This window comes from Puma concolor, chromosome A2 (genome assembly GCF_028749965.1).
Source record: "Puma concolor isolate L17-30 chromosome A2, mPumCon1.1.hap2, whole genome shotgun sequence".
NCBI classification, from domain to species: Eukaryota; Metazoa; Chordata; class Mammalia; order Carnivora; family Felidae; genus Puma; species Puma concolor.
Genome location: NC_141668.1, coordinates 19,902,184 through 19,921,453, shown reverse-complemented (window position 1 = coordinate 19,921,453; position 19,270 = coordinate 19,902,184). Strand labels below are relative to the sequence as shown.

Sequence of the window (19,270 nt, the reverse complement as noted above, 5' to 3'; positions counted from 1 at the left end):
AAGCAATGTGAAAAAAAGATACACTACTATGTCAGAAAGTCCTTGGTATACATTCCAGAACTACTGACAAGACCAACCTGGCAGAAATGGGGAATCCTCACTGGATTATAATGGAGATGAAACTGGAGGCATAGGCTTTGCTTAAAGTCAGGGGTGTTAGATGCCAGAGGGAGGAATTTGGAATTTGTCCTGTGAGAATTTGATTGCAACAAGATTTCCAATCGATGTTTTGAAAAAATTAACCTGACTACAGCGTGTAAAGTGATTTGAGGCCGGAAGAAATGGATGTTAGAAGTACCCATCGGTGCTAAAGCTGAATTAAGTTGGCAGAGGAGTGAATGAAAAGGAAGGAAATAATTAAAGAGGTGTTTAAAAGCAAAACATGCCAAGTCTTGCTGATTGATTGGATGCCCTGAAGATTATAGGTGGCTGAGAGAGTGGTGATGTCTTTGGCTACTTGGGAAGGGACACAGGAGCTTTGATGGGGAGATGATACCAAATCCTGGAACTTTGCCAAATAGAGACCAGAGAGAGGTGAATAGAATTGGTGACGTTGGGACTGCAATTTTAGGTGACTATAAAGATGGAATACAAGAAAAGAAATTAAATTTTAAAATGACTGGGGGGTGGGGTGGGGCGGGGCAGCGCCTGGACGGCTCAGTCGGTTGAGTATCCAACTCTTGATCTTGGCTCAGGTCATGATCTCACGGTTTGTGAGATCGAGCCCCATGTCTGGCTCTGTGCTGACAACGGGGAGCCTGCTTGAGATTCTCTCTCTCCTTCTGTTTGCTCACTCTCTCTCTCTCTCAAAATAAATAAATAAACTTTAAAATGACTAGAAACTTAACATGAGGGAATAAAGACTAAGTTTAGGCCTCATTTATTTTAAAGGGAGAGGAGAAGCCAGTATGGATAGAAAAGGCTGTTCCTGTCGGTATCAGGATACTGGTTCCTTTATCACCCCTTTGCCACAGATGACCTCTCTCTGGCTGGTACCCTGGTTATGAGGATGATAACTTGGTGTGTGTCGCCCACAGGGTGCCCTGTATTCAGAAGTCCTGCCTGTGGGAAAGCACATGAGTTTCTCATGGAGACCACTTATGAACCAAGGGCAAACACTGCCAACAAGGCAGCTTCGAAGCACCCTGAAATGTTTTTGCTCACTGATTAAATGAGTCACGCGTGAATGCAAATGTAACTGAGCACACTCAAAAGCTGTGTCTTAAAAAAAAAAAAATTAAGCAGTGCCAGTATTAACTTCTATCATGAAAAAAATATATTTCAAGATATAGTGTTCATCCTGTATAGAGCATACATTACTGCTTTATTCATGCTGTTGTCTGATTTTTCTAATGATGGACTGACACTGATTATTCTTGTCTTCAAAATGTTTCTAATAACATTTTCCTTAAACGGAGTCACGGTGCATAGGCAACGAGATAGAGGAAATCAGCGGGCTGGAGATGTGCAGTGGCCTGATGCACCTGAGTCTGGCTAAGAACAAGATCACGTCAATTAATGGCTTAGGCATGTTGCCCATCAAAATTCTTTGTCTGGTGAGTCTAAGCAAAAGTCGTTCTTAATGGAAGGTTCTAGTTAATGTTTCAGTTAAGTATATGAATGATACCTCGGGTTTTTCGAATGTATAAAGAGCTAATCACTTCAGGAAATGTTACTGTCTTCAGTGTTCCTTTCCATGCTGTGTGTGTGTGTGTGTGTGTTATGTGTGGTTGTGTATGTGTGTAGGGTCAATATTTCATGCTATGGTAAAATGATTTTCTAATTTGGCATCCAAAGTCAGTTTTTTAAAGGATTCACGTTTTACACTGACAAAGAAAGGAATACTTGGAACAACTTTTAAAAACACATTTTATAATGTCTCCGTGAAGAAATAACATTTAAGCACATTTAAGCATAATATTTATTGCTATTAATACTTGAGTGCTCTCAAATGAACCACAAGATGTTCTCTGGGCACTGAATTTTGGCAACCCTTTTGTACTAATATATGCTAGTTGGCCATTCTAGGAGACCAGAACTGGTGCTGAGAATAAAGGAACAGTTCCAGTCAGAACTTGGAAATTGTTAAGTGTTTTCCCATAGAGAGCATTCTTCTTAAGCTCTCTGATGTGCTCTGTGACTATGAATGAAAATGCAGATAGTGTATTTAAAAATCAGAATTATAAGAGTTCCAAAGATACATATAGTGTTTTTGAAATCACACTGTAGCTCACTAATTTGGGAGCTGATAATACAGTTTGTGGATTATTTAGGATTCTTCTTCCTTTCTTCCTCTCTCCTACTTCTTACCCTTGGATGGCTTTGCTATTTTTTATTATATCTTGCCTTGGTGGGCAAGGGAGGATTTTAAGCCATGAGGCTGGTAGCTTATTAATTTCTTACATGAACTATCCCACAGGAGAGTGTTGAACTGCTGTTTGAAATGACATCTTGGGTTATCTGCGACATTTAAAATATACTATACCTGTCTTATTTAACCAGAGATAGCGGATGTTGGCTAGTGTTAATTTTCTTTCCCCGAGCTTGGAGCATGAAGTGCTTTTTCAAGAGCCTTCACTCCTTACAGCGAGGTAGGTGAAGGCCAAGGACTGGTTCTAGTACCAATGGACCAGAGGCATGGAGAGTTTTAATAATTTCCCTAAGATTTTATGTTTTATGTCCCCCTGAGGCATGTTAGCAAAGCATGAAAGAAAATGAATTTGAGGAGCTCCTGGGTGGCTTAGTCTGCTAAGCGTCTAACTTGGCTCAGGTCATGATCTTGCGGTTCGTGAGTTCGAGCCCCGCGTCGGAGTCTGTGCTGACAACTCAGAGCCTGGAGCCTGTTTTGGATTCTGTGTCTTCCTCTCTCTGCCCCTCCCCTGTTCATGCTCTGTCTATCTCTGTCTCAAAAATAAATAAAAACATTAAAAAAGGATTAAAAAAAAAAAGAACCTTAGCCTTTCTGTACATCTCTCTGTGTATCCACATTCCCGATAACTTTGAGTGGAGCTTGCCATGTGGAAAGAGATATGGGGGTGTGCTTAGGGGGAGGAGAGCTGAACCCATGATTGAGCAAAACAACACATAGCAATTTTATCGTGAGAGTTTGTTTCAACAAGTAAAGTAATCCACCTTGGCAATTCCATCTCAAGCACTTTTTTTTTCAACGTTTTTTTTTTTTGTTTTTTGTTTTTTTTTAATTTATTTTTGGGACAGAGAGAGACAGAGCATGAACGGGGGAGGGGCAGAGAGAGAGGGAAACACAGAATCGGAAGCAGAATCGGAAGCCCGATGCGGGGCTTGAACTCACGGACCGCGAGATCGTGACCCGGCTGAAGTCGGACGCTTAACCGACTGCGCCACCCAGGCGCCCCTCAAGCACTTTTTAGAAAAAAACATAAAAGACTTACTTTTTCTACAAATAAATTAAGGGGATTGTTCCCAATCCCTGCCGCCCCCATCACCCAAGATGAATCAGAAAATACAAATTATGCCCTCATTCATTTTCCTTAAAATTTTTGAGAATAGCAAGTGTTCTTTTTACAAATGTTAACAAAATATATAAAATAAAACGATACACATTTGTTTCAACAGTTTGTTAATGCTTTTTTAATTTGTGGAATGAGAAAACCGTTGCTTTACTACGGCAAAAATTCATTTTACATTTTTTTTTTTTTTTTAGAGAGAGAAAAAAGAACAACTTGTTATACAAACCAGTTGTTAATTCTCTACCATCAGCTTTTATACTAAATGTAAGGGGAAAATGTGGTTCACTTATGGGCTGTGCGATCAACCATTTCTTTTAGCAAGTAAGGGCGATGCATTCCACACTTTAGAATTCACTTTGTCTTAGTAAGAGCCGCTTATTTCTTCCTTTCCAAACCGGGGAGATGAGGAATATTTCTCATTTCGTGTTTTAAAGGAAATAGCTTCTCTCTAAAGGCCCCCTTTCCGCTGCTAATCACGATTAAAAAAAAAAAAAAGGCGAAAGGAACTGCGTGTGCTAAAACTGGATGTCCACTTTGAGGGGCGACGTATCTGTTTTCAGCACGGGAGAAAGGGTTTGACTAGACGACTTTAAACTCAGAAATTCTGTGATCCTGAATATTTCTCAGTTCTGCTTTCCTTTGTGGCCGTAGGCTAGCTAATTAAACGTTTCTCTGCCTTACCCTGTGCCCATGCATTTACCACTTTGAAAGCCATCAGAGGTGCTGTGAAGAATTATTACAGTCTGTCTTCCACAGCTACAGCACTTCAAAGTTCTTCGGGAAGAAGTGTATTGTATATAAATTTTATATGTGGGCATATTTTAAATAGGATATTGAGGTCCTATTTCAATACATTAAATTAGTATGGATATTATGTTAACTTCAGTGCAATTTTTTTCTTTTCCTTTTCTGTTACACTTTCTGGAACTTTTTTTGAACTCTGAACAGTAGGAAATTTTGCTTAACTTAGGCAAATGGGGGTATGAGTATTTTCCCCTTCTTATTATGGAATTTCTCAAACATATATGAAAAAGGGGAATAGTTTAATGAGCCCCCCGTGTATTATCACCCAGCTTTGTAGATTATCAACATTCTCTGAACATATTATAAAGAGCCACAGAATTAAACTAATGAATGCAAATCTTGCTCATTATTGAAGTAAAATGTTATGAAAGATAGGATGAAAATGAGCTCTTGCTATTAAATGTACCAGGAAACATATTGTAGATGGAAGAGAATGCTATAATTTAATTTTTCAGTTATGTACTTGTTAAAAGTATTAAGAGTTTCAAGATGGGCATTATATGGTATTAATTGAAACCTCAAAATTGTCTTTATGATTCTCAAACTAAAAGTGTAATTTTACTGTGGCATGTTCTTTAAGGCTAGGGAACCCAAGGAATCGTATGTTGGAAAATGCTCACGGAAATGCAGACTACTGTTGCCACTGTAACGTGTTGTTATGGGGGCATGCGGGTTGGGAAAGAGGATCTTTGAATCTTGCTTTGTTTTACGCTCACTGTCTGGGAAGATGCCTGTGTGTGAATCATTGAAGAACTAGGTTTAGTTATCTATTACTGGATAACAAGCCACCCCCAGTGTAGTGGCCTGTAGAAATTTTATTAGCTAGCAGTTCTACAAGCTGAGCTGGGTTCAGCAGGGTGCTTTTGCTGCTGCTGCTGCTTCTTGCCCCATTCAGCTGCCAGGTTGGCTGGGGGCTGGGCTCAGCGTGGATGCTGGGATGGCTGGAATTTTCCTGTTTAGTCTTAGGGCCCCTCTCCGTGTGACGGCTTCTTCTCCATGTGACCTCTCCACACATTCTTTCCCAAACAGAGCGGGGTCCTTACATGGCAGTTTCCAAGACACAAGGGGAGATGTGGCCAGGCCTTCTTAATTCTTAAACTGAGCAATGGCACCCTTCTGCTGTATTCTTTTGGTTAAGGCAAGTCAGAGGTCCAGCCTAGACTCAAGGGGAGGGACACAGCACAAGAGCATGAATAACTCAAGGCATGAATCGGACTACCACAGCCCTCGTGGTATGAAGTGATTATATTTAGAATGTTTCTGAAAACCAAGTATATGGGGGAATCACGCTATTCAGGTGGTTTCATGTGATGGCAATGAAAGATTTGCACTGTATTTTGTTTCTGAAGATAAACGTGGAGTTACGCTGTCATTAGGCTTTAGGCGAACAATGTTAAAAGCTTACACCACCTAGGTTTTTGCCTTTCCTACTGCTTTGAACATTCATCTTTCATTAACTTTAGTGAAAATATTGCACTCTGAATCTTCCAGCTGAGAAACTGGGATTTCTTTCTGGGGTGTTTGCCTCTGTGTTCAGGGAAGTGTTTGGTAGAAATGGTGGAGGGCAAGGGAACAAGCACGGCTCGCTGACTTTAAGACATTTAGGCGGTATCGAGAATGAAAACTTGGCCTTGCACTTTTTCCTACTTGAAGCTTTTAAGGCACTGAATGTATTTTACCAATTTTAGAGCAATAACCAGATTGAGAAGATGACCGGTTTGGAGGAACTAAAAGCCTTGCAGGTCGTGGATCTGTCCCACAATCAGATCAGTAGCCTCCAGGGCTTAGAAAACCATGACTTCCTGGAAGTGATCAACCTCGAGGATAATAAGGTAATGTCACACTTGAACTGTCACGGTTTCAGTGTCTATGTGTTAGAGGACACATTAGGACCTGTTATTGGTTTCTCAAGGGGCTGTTACTTTATTTTTTTTATTTTATTTTATTTTTTTTTTTTAATTTTTTTTTTCCAACGTTTATTTATTTTTGGGACAGAGAGAGACAGAGCATGAACGGGGGAGGGGCAGAGAGAGAGGGAGACACAGAATCGGAAACAGGCTCCAGGCTCTGAGCCATCAGCCCAGAGCCCGACGCGGGGCTCGAACTCACGGACCGCGAGATCGTGACCTGGCTGAAGTCGGACGCTTAACCGACTGTGCCACCCAGGCACCCCAAGGGGCTCTTACTTTAAATGCCAGCTTAGAAATGAAAAGATGCTCAACGTCACTGCTCATCAGGGAAATACACATCAAAACCACACTGAGATATCACCTCACGCCAGTCAGAGGGGCCAAAATGAACAAATCAGGAGACTATAGATGCTGGAGAGGATGTGGAGAAACGGGAACCCTCTTGCACTGTTGGTGGGAATGCAAATTGGTACAGCCACTCTGGAAAACAGTGTGGAGGTTCCTCAAAAAATTAAAAATAGACCTACCCTATGACCCAGCAGTAGCACTGCTAGGAATTTACCCAAGGGATACAGGAGTGCTGATGCATAGGGGCACTTGTACCTCAATGTTTATAGCAGCACTCTCAACAATAGCCAAATTATGGAAAGAGCCTAAATGTCCATCAACTGACGAATGGATAAAGAAATTGTGGTTTATATACACAATGGAATACTACTTGGCATGAGAAAGAATGAAATATGGCCTTTTGTAGCAACGTGGATGGAATTGGAGAGTGTTACGCTAAGTGAAATAAGTCAGGCAGAGAAAGACAGATACCATGTGTTTTCACTCTTAAGTGGATCCTGAGAAACTTAAGACCACGGGGGAGGGGAAGGGCAAAAAAAAAAAAAGAGAGGGAGGGAGCCAAGCCATGAAAGACTCTTAAAAACTGAGAATAAACTGAGGGTTGATGGGGGTGGGAGGGAGGGGTAAGTGGGTGATGGGAATTGAGGAGGGCACCTGTTGGGATGAGCACTGGGTGTTGTATGGAAACCAATTTGACAATAAATTTCATATTAAAAAAAAAAGTTATTCTATAAAGTCTCCTGGAGCAGTAGTTGCAGGACTGTTTTGTTTGTTTGTAATAAATACAATTCTTAATTTTTGAAAATCTGATGATTCCTAATTACGTTGTTTTAAGGGTTTAAGCTGCAACCAAGTGGACATGACTTTCTGAAGCAGAGATGTTTGTGTAAAATTTTGTGTAGAAGGATGCCAGTGGGAATGTCTGAAATGTCAGAGCAGAGAAATTGGAGACGAGAGAGGAGCCTCAGGGGGCACCTGGGTGGCTCAGTCGGTTGAGTGTCCCATTTCAGGCCAGGTCATGATCTCGCAGTTTGTGGGTTCCAGCCCCGCGTCAGGCTCTCTGCTGTTAGCGTGGAACCTGCTTTGGATCCTCCGTCTCCCTGCCCCTCCCCTGCTAGTGCTCTCTCTCTTTCAAAAATAAACAACAACATCAACAAAAATTAAGGAGAAGAGCCTCAGGCTGGTGTTGCCCGGGCCTGTCATTTAAATAGAAGAGGCACAGGAAGTGAATTCCTATCTTCTATTGGTAACAATAGTGTATGTTCCTAATCTGTAGGAGTTGAGGATTGGACTTACTCAAATTTCCATATCTGGCTGAACACCCACTTTATTTCACAGGTTATATAAATTGGCTTTCACTCTTAATTAATTACACTTTATTTTCAGTAAAGCATTTGTGCTTGTAATCCCGGTATATCTGACCACTTATGCAGTAAGGTCTATGAAACACTTTTATTCTTAACTGAGTACTTCATCATATTTTTTGGAAAGACTTCCTAAGGAAGTTGAATGTTTATTTCTTCTTGAAAATGCAAACTTTGGCTGACCCTGGAAAGGACATTGTTCTTTCCTGGGGTGAGATTTGATGCTGTGGAGACGTTGCTGTCTTCAGGTGTGATAGTGCTTACCAGTTGTGTCTGATGAATTTGCATCACTTATTACTTTAAACAGCAAGAAAAGGCCATCTTTAGGTCTGGGCAAAGGTGGATTTTTAATCACTGACAAAACTGTTCCTCCTTATTTTTACCTGATTTGTATATTAAACTGTTTGGTCAACTTCTAAAGTTAATTCCACTTTTGTTCACGATGCCGCATATCCTACAAAATCAGCACAGTCTCTGTCTCGTACAGTTCTAGTATCTTTTCATCAACTTGCCGTGAAAATGGCTCTCCCATATGTATGTCCAAGGAGTGTTACAAAGCTGGAATGCATTCATTGAATCCCAACTGAATGCATCTCAGACTTTGGGAAAAAGGAGTAATGGTTAATGGTAATAACAGTAATCCTGCAGTCCTAAAATAATCTAGAGATACTTGTCGAGTACTTGTGCACAAGGCACTGTTCTAAGCACTTTTCATATATAATCTCATGTAATCCTTAGTATAACCCTATCGTTGTCACTATTTTACAGATGAAGAAACTGGGGCGCAAAGAAGTTAAGTAACATGCCCAACGTTCTATATCTAGCGAATAGCAGAGCCAGGATGCAAATATAGAATAGTTTGAGTCCAGACTCAGTGTTCTCAACCCTGACAGATAATACAGTAAATGAAATGCTAACGTCCCTTCCTTCAGAAAAGCACGTAGTGTAGTGCTCTGGAAGGGGGCTTTCTGATAGAAATATAATTCAAGCCATAAATGTGAGTCACACAAGCAATTTTAAATTTTCTAGTAGCCACACTAAAAAAGTAAGAAGAAACAGGTGAAAGTAATTTTAATAATTTGTTATTTAGCCCAGTTTTTCCAAAATATTATCGTGTCAGCATGTAATCTACAAAAGATTCATCGAAAAAAAATCATCGATGAGACGTTTTATAACCCCTTGCTTCATACTAAGTGTTTGACATCGGGTGTGTATACTATACTCACAGTCCAGTTCAGTTCGTCCCAGCCATCTTCCAAGTGTTAAGTAGCCGGGTGTGGCTAGTAACTTCCATATTGGAAAGTGCTGGTCTAGAACGACCTCATGAATAAATATATTGTTCTCTTCTATTTCAAGAGACATTTCAAGTTACATTTGAAAAAGTTGAAGGAAAAAAGGGGGCATCATTTAGCGAGTAAAGGAGTTTATAATTTTCAAATGTTAGAGAGCCTCCCATTAAAGAAAAAATGGCCATGTGTCCCAAAGCGGGAAACCCTTTGGCAACGAAGGAGTCCGTAACAATAACACAATTCCCTGGCTCCCCACAGGCGGGTTGGGGAGCAACCAACAGTGCTTCGAAATGTTCTGTGAGCCTTCCAAAGATTTCCTCAGAGATTTCTCCAGGACTACTGAGAATACTGTGTCAGGGATGGAAAATTTATCATTTGACAGAAACATAACATAGCTGTTGCTTCTCATATGATTCATTTGATGTTATACCTTAACACTTTCATCAGTATTATTTACTTGGTTTTAGCTGCTAACACATTGCTAAACCCTCACACGATCATTTCAACATCTCTTTTAACTTTCTTTGCCAGTGTTTATAATCAGCTGGTTACTTGGAGGACCCTTATCACTCTCTCTAGTCCTTGTTAGATTTGATGTCATTTCTACCATTTAAAACTTATCCCCAAAATGTCAACTCTATTATAACCTCAGTCCTTTCTTCTAGAAGCAAGACATTGGTCTTGGAGTTACGTAGGGAATGCTGTTTTACTTCTCTGAGTCTTTGTGTCATTATTTCACAAGTCTATCTATCTACCTATGAAAAACCTGAACAGGTGGCTTTAGGTCTGGATGCTTGGATTTGGAAAGCATAGCCTAGAAGGCTATGGCCAAAGGGAATTAATTAAACTGCTTTCCCTTGGAATTCAAAGTTGACAGTCTGTTAAGGGTGGGGAGTAACCAACAGGGCCGAGGAGAAGAGGGGCATCTGGAATCTGGGGATCAACCGTGCTGATATGACATTCTTAGCAGCAGATGGGTGATGTTCCTTTAACAATAGAATCTTTCTGGCAACGTTTCACTTTAAGTCGTTTGGAGTGCTGTACCCTACACCTTCTGTAATGGTCTATGACACACACAGCCTTGGGTCTTGGCATTTGAGAAGACATGAGGGTGGTTCTGCTCTGGGGTGAGGTCACTGAGAGAGGGAGGGCACATCAGGACCACCAGTGTCAGTTGCACGTTGCTAATTCAGCATGTGTGGGAACAGGCTGCTGCATACTTGCTGTCCTGTGCCCTTAACAACCTCTTCCTAGGACCAGGGGGGAAGCTGGATCCCTATCCTTTGACTCTCAAAAGACCAGGTGATCCCTGGTCTGACAGTTCAGTTATAATATAATTTTATGTAGTCCGTGATCATGGTGTTCATGTTGTTGGCAACCTTTCAAGATCTTTGCACGTCAATCACCATAGATGTCACCATCATCTCAAGTGGGTGCACAGCGTTCCCATTATGGGACTGTACTGTGACTCATTTAATTGCATAATGATAGTGTTTTTAGGAATTTAGAAAATTTTGAACTTGTACTAAAAAAAACGTTAGACTGAACGTTCTTGTATCTAATTTTTGCCTGTCTGATGATCTTCACTGTAAACCTCTTGAGGTGGGATAGCTGGTTCATGGCTTATGCATGTGAAACATATCAGCTTGCCTTTTTAAGAAGAACATGTCAATTTCCACTCCCATCAGCAGTGCGTGTTAAGTGCACCTGTTAGTGAGACACGTTCACGGCAGGAAAACATCTCCACCTAACATTTGTGTCGGGTCCAAGCATAAGAGCCGTGTGCTACGGGAAAATCAATCCAACTGTTCAACAGTTCTGACCGAGCAGGGTGAACCAGTTGTATTTTTCCACCTTCCTGAATATCACAATATTTAGAAAATGATCCTTTTGTCTTGTAGATGATCCAGATGCCAATCTAATGGATCTAGTCATTGTATTGATAGAGTTGTGTCCAATAGCATAACACTACTGTCAGCAGATTAGTGTGTGCGGCTTCTGTATGGTAACTCGGATTTTACCTTTCATACTATGTCTTTCAAAATGGCATCCTTTGAACACGGTGCCTATGTTTTTTCCCCCAACTTAGCTTTGGGAGTAGTTTTTTTGTTTTTTTTTTTAATGTTTTTATTTATTTTTGAGACACAGAGAGACAGAGCATGAACGGGGGAGGGGCAGAGAGAGAGGGAGACACAGAATCGGAAGCAGGCTCCAGGCTCTGAGCCGTCAGCCCAGAGCCCGACGCGGGGCTCGAACTCACAGACCGTGAGATCATGACCTGAGCCTAAGTCGGACGCTTAACCGACTGAGCCACCCAGGCGCCCCGCTTTGGGAGTAGTTTAATTTTAGCATTTTGTGTTTGGAGAGCTCAGGAATTATTGGTGACTGCCTTTGGAGTGCTTTCACGTACACACAGAAATGGCTTGGGGAGAAATAGAAATGAAAATGTGATTATTAATTTTTTAAGTAATTTTTAAAGTTTAATGTTTACATTTGAAATAAAATTGTAATTATGCTAATTACAGGAAATTTAAGTAAAACTCTTTGTCTTTAGTGGGAAATTCAGGAATTCTGCAATCTGTGCTCTACTTTGGTCAAATTAAGGGATTGTCAAGCAATCCTTTTCCCTCCCTCACTTAAATTTTTTTTTAACCTTTATTTTTTATTTTTGAGAGAGAGAGAGAGAGAGAGAGAGAACAAGCAGGGGAGCAACAGAGAGAGAGGGAGACACAGAATCCGAAGCAGGCTCCAGGCTCCGAACTGTTAGCACAGAGCCTGACGTAGGGCTGGAACTCAAGAACTGCGAGTTCTTGACCTGAGCCAAAGTCGGACGCTCAACCAACTGAGCCATCCAAGTACCCCTTTCCTCTCACTTTTTATTTTTAAAAAAAATTTTTTTTTCAACATTTATTTATTTTTGGGACAGAGAGAGACAGAGCATGAACGGGGGAGGGGCAGAGAGAGAGGGAGACACAGAATCGAAAACAGGCTCCAGGCTCTGAGCCATCAGCCCAGAGCCTGACGCGGGGCTCGAACTCACGGACCGCGAGATCGTGACCTGGCTGAAGTCGGACGCTTAACCGACTGCGCCACCCAGGCGCCCCTCCTCTCACTTTTTAAAGTGGTGAAATGTAACCCACACAGAAAAGAGTATAAAACCTAAGGGTGCAGTTTAAACAAAAAATTTTAAGGTCCACACCCATGTCGAGAAATGTGTCTTACGGTTTTCTGTTTATATCTTTCCTTAAAATAACTCTCTCGTATTGGAAAAATAATGGAGCTGGCTACATGTGCACATTCAGTAAGAAGGCTTCACCAGTCACAAACGGCCGGTCTAGCAGAGGCAGCCCTAGGGAGGGAGGGCTGGGGCGGAGTAGGGGTGAGGAGAACCAGGGAGCCCTTGCATGCATTTTTGGTACTGTTCCTCTGATTTGGCATACTCAGTGATTTCTGCCTTAGAATAAATAATGGCTGAGATGAGGAACAGCACACTCTTCTTTAGCCAGAGAGGAAAAAAGAAAATGTGGCCCTGTGCGTTCACATTTAGTGAAAGGGCCTGCAGGAATTGTCTCGTTCTGCATTAGGAAATTGGATCAGCAACAGAGCAGTTTCTAAAGTAAGTTGAATTTAGAGGATCCATACTAGCTCTCTTACACTGTTTTATATTATTGGTTCTACACTTAGTCTCTTGATAATATTTTGTTTCTTTGATTACACAGATTGCTGAGCTGGGTGAGATAGATTACATTGAAAATCTACCTCTCCTTCGAGTTGTCAACTTTCTAAGAAATCCAGTTCAGGTAAGAGATATTTATATGGGGGTGGGGTGGGGTGAGGACCTTCTTGGAATTCTTCAAGAAGTACTTTTGATAAGGAACATCTGGAACGTGAATAGACTGCATTTACCTTCATTCTCTGTCGCTCAGGAAACAGGAGGGTTTGGCAAAGTAGCACCGGCAGTGACAGGGGAGCATGAGGCTAGTTCCTTGCTTGCTGTGGTCACATGTGACTCATTTGGGCTGGTGATAAAAGGTTGCAGGACGGAGCTACTAAGATTGGAGCAATGCCCTTTTACATGATAGAGTGCACGATGCTGGAGGCATAGACAGGCTCCGAGTCCTGCTTTGTAACAGGGGCAAGAAAGTCTAAGATCAGATGCCTAAAGTAATTTGTCTGTATATAGTCGTGAAGTTGGTGGTGCCCTGAAATGATTATAGGAAGAAATGCTATATTTCCTAGGGATTCTTCCCCTCTGGTATTCAAAGTTCCACTGCTATTTTCCAAGCCCCTCTCTTTCATCAATGGATCCTCCCTCCTGGCTCTCCTGTCCCTCCCTCTTTGTCCATTTGTACTTCATTCCACTTGGCTGCCTCTACCCTTTACTGAGCTTTCCAGAGACTGTTGAATTTGTATGTATATCCTGAGTACCTTCCCGTTTGTGTGTATCATGCTGAACATGTCTAGACAGGCAAAAAATAAAAATAAAACAAAAGCAAAAATGAAAATGAAAAATAAGATTAAAAAGTAAATCCACTCCTTGGTATGGGAATAGTGGCGGGCAACCTAAAAGCGTCTCTGGTTAAGAAACAAGCAGGACTTCCAGAGTGGCCATCAAGCCCCAGTTTCAGAGGCGCGGGGAGTATTTGTTCGTGTGCATAAATCAACACCACAAACCCTTTCACACACATTAACTCACTTATATACACAGCCCTCCCACTCCCAGCTCACACATTGAAGGACAGAAAAGATACCTTTGTAGATTCATTTCATGTGCATTCTTATCTATGAAATGCGTGACCCACAAATATCTTTCGCTTCAAAGATGTAGCTTCTTGATACGAAACTTTAGTTATGTTTTAAAAGCCAGATAATCCTGACACAGCAGATGGTTGGGAGTAATAAGGAATTTGTTCTATAAATACTATTATTTATGATTGCCAAACAAAATCATAACAAATGATGTAAATTAATTCAAAATAATACTAAGTAAATGACAAAGTGATCATAAGTAACGTTCATCATTTGCAATAACGAAACTCCCTGGAGTTAGAAGATAGGGTTTGAATCTCCGGCCGTGAAATCTGAGATGAAACGCTTCACCACTCTGAGGCTTAGTTAGTTTGTTTCTGGCTAGAAATGGAGGTGATCATACCTGTCCTGCTTATGTCCCAGGGAGATTGATGAGATGGCACGTTTGAAGAGCTTTGTAAGCTATAAGGCACGGTCTGCATTTAATAAGGGGACTGGTAAGCGTGAAGCTATTGACACCTTGAGGGATACGTGTGTGTGTGTGTGTGTGTGTGTGTGTGTGTGTGTGTGTGTGTGTAGGGTGGGATAGAAGCCCAAAGACCTACTCGGGAGAGCAGCATGCTGGTGCTAACTCATGTGGTAAAGGAAGGCGACTGAATATTCCTCTTGATATTTTAAATAGGAAAAGTCTGAATATTGGTTGTTCGTGATTTTTATGCTCCTACAATTAACAGAATTAGATCAGAAGAAAATTAAAGTGGAAGAAAAGGTACGTAATCATGTCATTCCTTGTGTTTATGAGGCTCTGCTACCCACTGCAGGATCAATGTCGGCGGTAAATGGCACACGTAATGATACGTGAATTGACTGTTGATTTAGGGAGTGGTTCCTTACTCTCTTGTTTCACCCCCTGCAAAGCTGTGAGCATCAGAGCAGCTGTGGCCAGGGCCCTGCCATTGCAGTGAATAGGTTGGCAGTGGGGACAGACGCTGTGCCGCACGTGGCTGCGTGATGGCCATCTCTTAATTTGGATAACTGTCATCTTTGGAGAGTGTGTGATTCTGTGTTGCTCTAAGCAGTCACTTAATGATGAAATTTATTCTATACTGCTGCGTATAATCAAAAGGCACTCAAATGAGTCACTGTCCTGATATTTTAAACCCTTAATTCTGCCCTTTAAAATCATGATCCCCCTGGACACGCAGTTCCAGAGTAACCAGACCTTAAATGCTATGCACCTGCCTCCCCGCCACCGTACCTGGGGTGGTACTTTGTCATGCTTTAGTGACTGGTGACAGCTGAAATCTGCACTAATGAGGGATTTCTTACACTAAATGCAAATCTGAGATGAGAATCAAAATAGGTATAAATATGTAGAGGGGCAGATATTCCATTTCACAAGTGCCTTTCTGAAATCGCGGTTAAAAATAGTTAGGGATGCTAGTGTATCATTATTCTCAAACTCAGAGGCACTTACTAGATTTTCCCTTTAACATCTTGCAGAGGGAATGCAGTTGGAAAGTATGCATTAAGTAGAGGTGTGGTACATGAGGCTAATGTATTTTGAGGGTGACAAGGACCAGAGCATAGAGACGTGTACGTTATAAGGGGGAAAGACCCCTATCTTTGAACAGAGGACGCTTTTTTTTTTTCAATGTTTATTTATTTTTGGGACAGAGAGAGACAGAGCATGAACGGGGGAGGGCAGAGAGAGAGGGAGACACAGAATTGGAAACAGGCTCCAGGCTATGAGCCATCAGCCCAGAGCCCGACGCGAGGCTCGAACTCACGGACCGCGAGATCGTGACCCGGCCGAAGTCGGACGCTCAACCGACTGCGACACCCAGGCACCCCGAGGACGCTTTCTGAAAGAAGAGGAGATCTGGGTAGAATTTGAGATCTTTGAGGTAGTTCTTGATGAGATGGCATGAGAAAAACATCCCTGCAGTATCCACGACTTGGAATCTAGAACTATGTATTTCATTCCTGCAACTCACACTAAAAGTGTAATCTCAGGCTTTAGAGATTTTGTTTTTGTTTTCTCCCCTCCCAAACCAGGAAGCATAAAGAAGTAGGGAACTCAAAGACTCCGGCTCCTTATTTTATTTTATTTTTAAATGTTTATTTGTTTATTTTTTGTATTTTGAGAGAGAGAGAGAAAGAACGAACAAGTGAGGGAGGGGCAGAGAGGGTAAAGAGAAAATCCCAAGCAGGCTGTCAGAGCAGAGCCTGACGCAGGACTTGAACCCACAAACCACGAGACCATGCCCTGAACTGAAACCAAGTGCTGGACACTCAACCGACTGAGCCAGCCAGGCGCCTCTGGTTTCATATTTTAAAATAATTGTCATTATTTAGATTTTAGGAAAGTTAGAGTAGACGTGAAGACTGAGCACAAAGGTCCGTGAGTATGAGTTATTTTCCATACCTGGTTGCATGTCTAGAATGTTTTGTTAAAATCTGAGACTTGTCTTCTTTTTAGAAATGTATGTTTTTCCTCTTGGATTTCTAATTCTGGAAAAGGTTGCAGCAGTGAATAGGTACAACCCTCCCCCAGAAGTGGTCGCAGCCCAGGATCACCTGACCCATGTCCTCAACAGCGTGATGCAGCCACAGAGGATCTTTGACAGGTATTCGTTTGGGGTCCCCGGGGTAAAACTCAGGGCGGAAAGCTCAGGACAACATCCTCGTCTGCCTTAGCCCTCCGTTCTGTGACTCACCCCTTTCTCATCTCCGAGGGAAGGGTCTTTATTTGGCTGACTCAGTTAGAGTGATGGCCATCATATGCTTGAGTATGGGGTTCGCTCATCGGTGTTGTCCCGTGTGCGGAAGAGTGCATTCATCTTCCCTTTCTCAGCTAGCCCCTTGAATGGCGGCTGGCCTAGGACAGAGGACAGTGAAACAAGATGTTTCAAAATGTGTCCCCTTTCCTGCCGTCGGACAGAACCACAGACCTATGTGTCATGAAAAGAGAATCGTGATGATTTCTATCCACTGTGAATTTTTCCTTAGCTATGAGTGAATGAATGCTAGATACGCCTGTCAGAGAACATCCGTGAATGCAGATTATTGGAGGGTCCATCGAAGGAAGCCGGCTAGCTGAGGGGAAACCTGCGATAGACTTAATACTGACTCCACTGTACTTGTGAGTCACCCAGCTTGCGGGAGCACATGAACAGATCTCTCACCTCTGAGTTCAAAGACAGATTTGCCACAGTTTCTCTGCTTCTTTTTAAACAATCTGTTGGAGCAGCTGGCCATTTATGCTATAAGTACATTGTAGAAATTCTGTCAATACCCGAAGGCATTTAAAAAATACTCGTAACAATCTCTTCGTTATACATGGCTTCTCTTCTTTATGTGGTATTTGCTTCTGTACTTCACGTGGTTGGTTTCCCACAGAGAGCACGATGTTTTATTTTGCATCCAGGACATGAGTTTTTACATGTAATTTAATAATATAGACATTGACAGTTTTATATATTTATGGTAGCCCTGTAGGTGAAATGATTTATCATTTATTTGCATACATCTGGAAAGGCACATTTGATTTAAAAGAAGGGCATTTATGTCTTCATTGTATTTCTTTCCTAGTTTATGAGATTGCTAGTTGTTTCATGCTTTTGGGTACATTTATATAAAAATATGTATCAAAGAAATTTACACCACTGTCTGAAAAACACGTATTTCTTCATCATTTCTGGCTTTCGAATAGACAAGAGCAAATGGCCAAGCAGCCCCAGATGCTCCAGAATGGAGCAGAGTTCACTGTGACAAACTCATGGAGACAGGGACAGGCCTACCGTTGCCCTTCCCAGGCTGGGCCAGTAGGGAACCCTAACTCTTGGCCTTAGGACTTTTACACTGCATTATTGGGGAGCCACTGTCCCTTCCCCTGGCATGACTGGGGTGAGGATGCAACATTAAAGTTACCTGGCAGAATCTTGACTCTAGCCTTGTAGTCGCTGATAGCTTTCTTGCTCTCTGCTACGACAAAGTTCTCCAGGCTCATGTTGTACAAGCCCTGTCCAAACTCTGCAATCAACCACTTCTCCCAGAAGCCCTGGTTTGTTTTAGTGAGAAAAGGTACTTCTCAGTCACAATCTGGGTGGCTAGAGATAATCACTGCTACTGAGTTGCCCGTTGTTAGGCTTTTTAGCGGACAGATCTAGGAAGGTGTTCCTTCTTTCCTTCCTTCCTTCTTCCTTCCTTCCTTCCTTCCTTCCTTCCTTCCTTCCTTCCTTCCTTCCTTCCTCCTTCCTTCCTTCCTTCCTTCCTTCCTTCCTCCTTCCTTCCTTCCTTCCTTCCTTCCTTCCTTCCTTCCTCTTTCCTTCCTTCCTTCCTTCCTTCCTTCCTTCCTTCCTCCTTCCTTCCTTCCATCCTTCCTCCTTCCTTCCTTCCTTCCTTCCTTCCTTCCTCCTTCCTTCCTTCCTTCCTTCCTTCCTTCCTTCCTCCTTCCTTCCTTCCTTCCTTCCTTCCTTCCTTCCTTCTTCCTTCCTTCCTTCCTTCCTTCCTCCTTCCTTCCTTCCTTCCTTCCTTCCTTCCTTCCTTCCTTCTTCCTTCCTTCCTTCCTTCCTTCCTTCCTTCCTTCCTTCCTTCCTCCTTCCTTCCTTCCTTCCTTCCTTCCTTCCTTCCTTCCTTCCTCCTTCCTTCTTCCTTCCTTCCTTCCTTCCTTCCTTCCTTCCTTCCTCCTTCCTTCCTTCCTTCCTTCCTTCCTTCCTTCCTTCCTTCCTCCTTCCTTCTTCCTTCCTTCCTTCCTTCCTTCCTTCTTCCTTCCTTCCTTCCTTCCTTCCTTCTTCCTTCCTTCCTTCCTTCCTTCCTTCCTTCCTTCCTTCCTTCCTTCCTTCCTTCCATCTGCCCATCTATGCACCCGCCTATTGGTGTATTCTATCTATCCTGTTTATCTATTTATATGTCTCTACATCTATTCAATCTGCTTATATCTAGTCTATATCGAACTAGATCTATCTGTATCTATTTACAGATAGATGACAAATATCTCTTGAATTCCTACTGATACAATCCAATTTCAAGATGATTGTTGATTGAGCTTTTTTTCAAAAAATTTTTAAACGTTTTATTTATTTTTGAAAGGGAGAGAGACAGAGCGTGAGCAAGGGAAGAGCACAGAGAGAGGGAGACACAGAATTTGAAGCAGCCTTCGGGCTCCTCACTGTCAACACAGAGCCCAACGTGGGGCTCAAACTCACGAACCGCAAGATCACAACCTGAGCCAAAAGACGCTTAACCAGCTGAGCCACCCAGGCGCCCCTGATTGAACTTTTACTTATCCTCTCTCCCCTCCATCACATCTGTAT

The 19,270-nt window shown here is 42.2% G+C and overlaps 1 protein-coding gene across 1 annotated transcript in view; it reads left to right on the top strand.

Moving 5' to 3' along the window:
* LRGUK (leucine rich repeats and guanylate kinase domain containing) overlaps nucleotides 1-19,270 on the top strand; it is a 72,886-nt gene that overhangs the window by 27,174 nt on the left and 26,442 nt on the right. Inside the window, exons 6-10 of the mRNA XM_086689765.1 lie at nucleotides 1,432-1,556; nucleotides 5,981-6,124; nucleotides 12,923-13,003; nucleotides 14,635-14,721; nucleotides 16,476-16,582. Coding sequence (XP_086545891.1) covers nucleotides 1,432-1,556; nucleotides 5,981-6,124; nucleotides 12,923-13,003; nucleotides 14,635-14,721; nucleotides 16,476-16,582 — 544 coding nt within the window. The remainder of the gene's footprint in view (nucleotides 1-1,431; nucleotides 1,557-5,980; nucleotides 6,125-12,922; nucleotides 13,004-14,634; nucleotides 14,722-16,475; nucleotides 16,583-19,270) is intronic.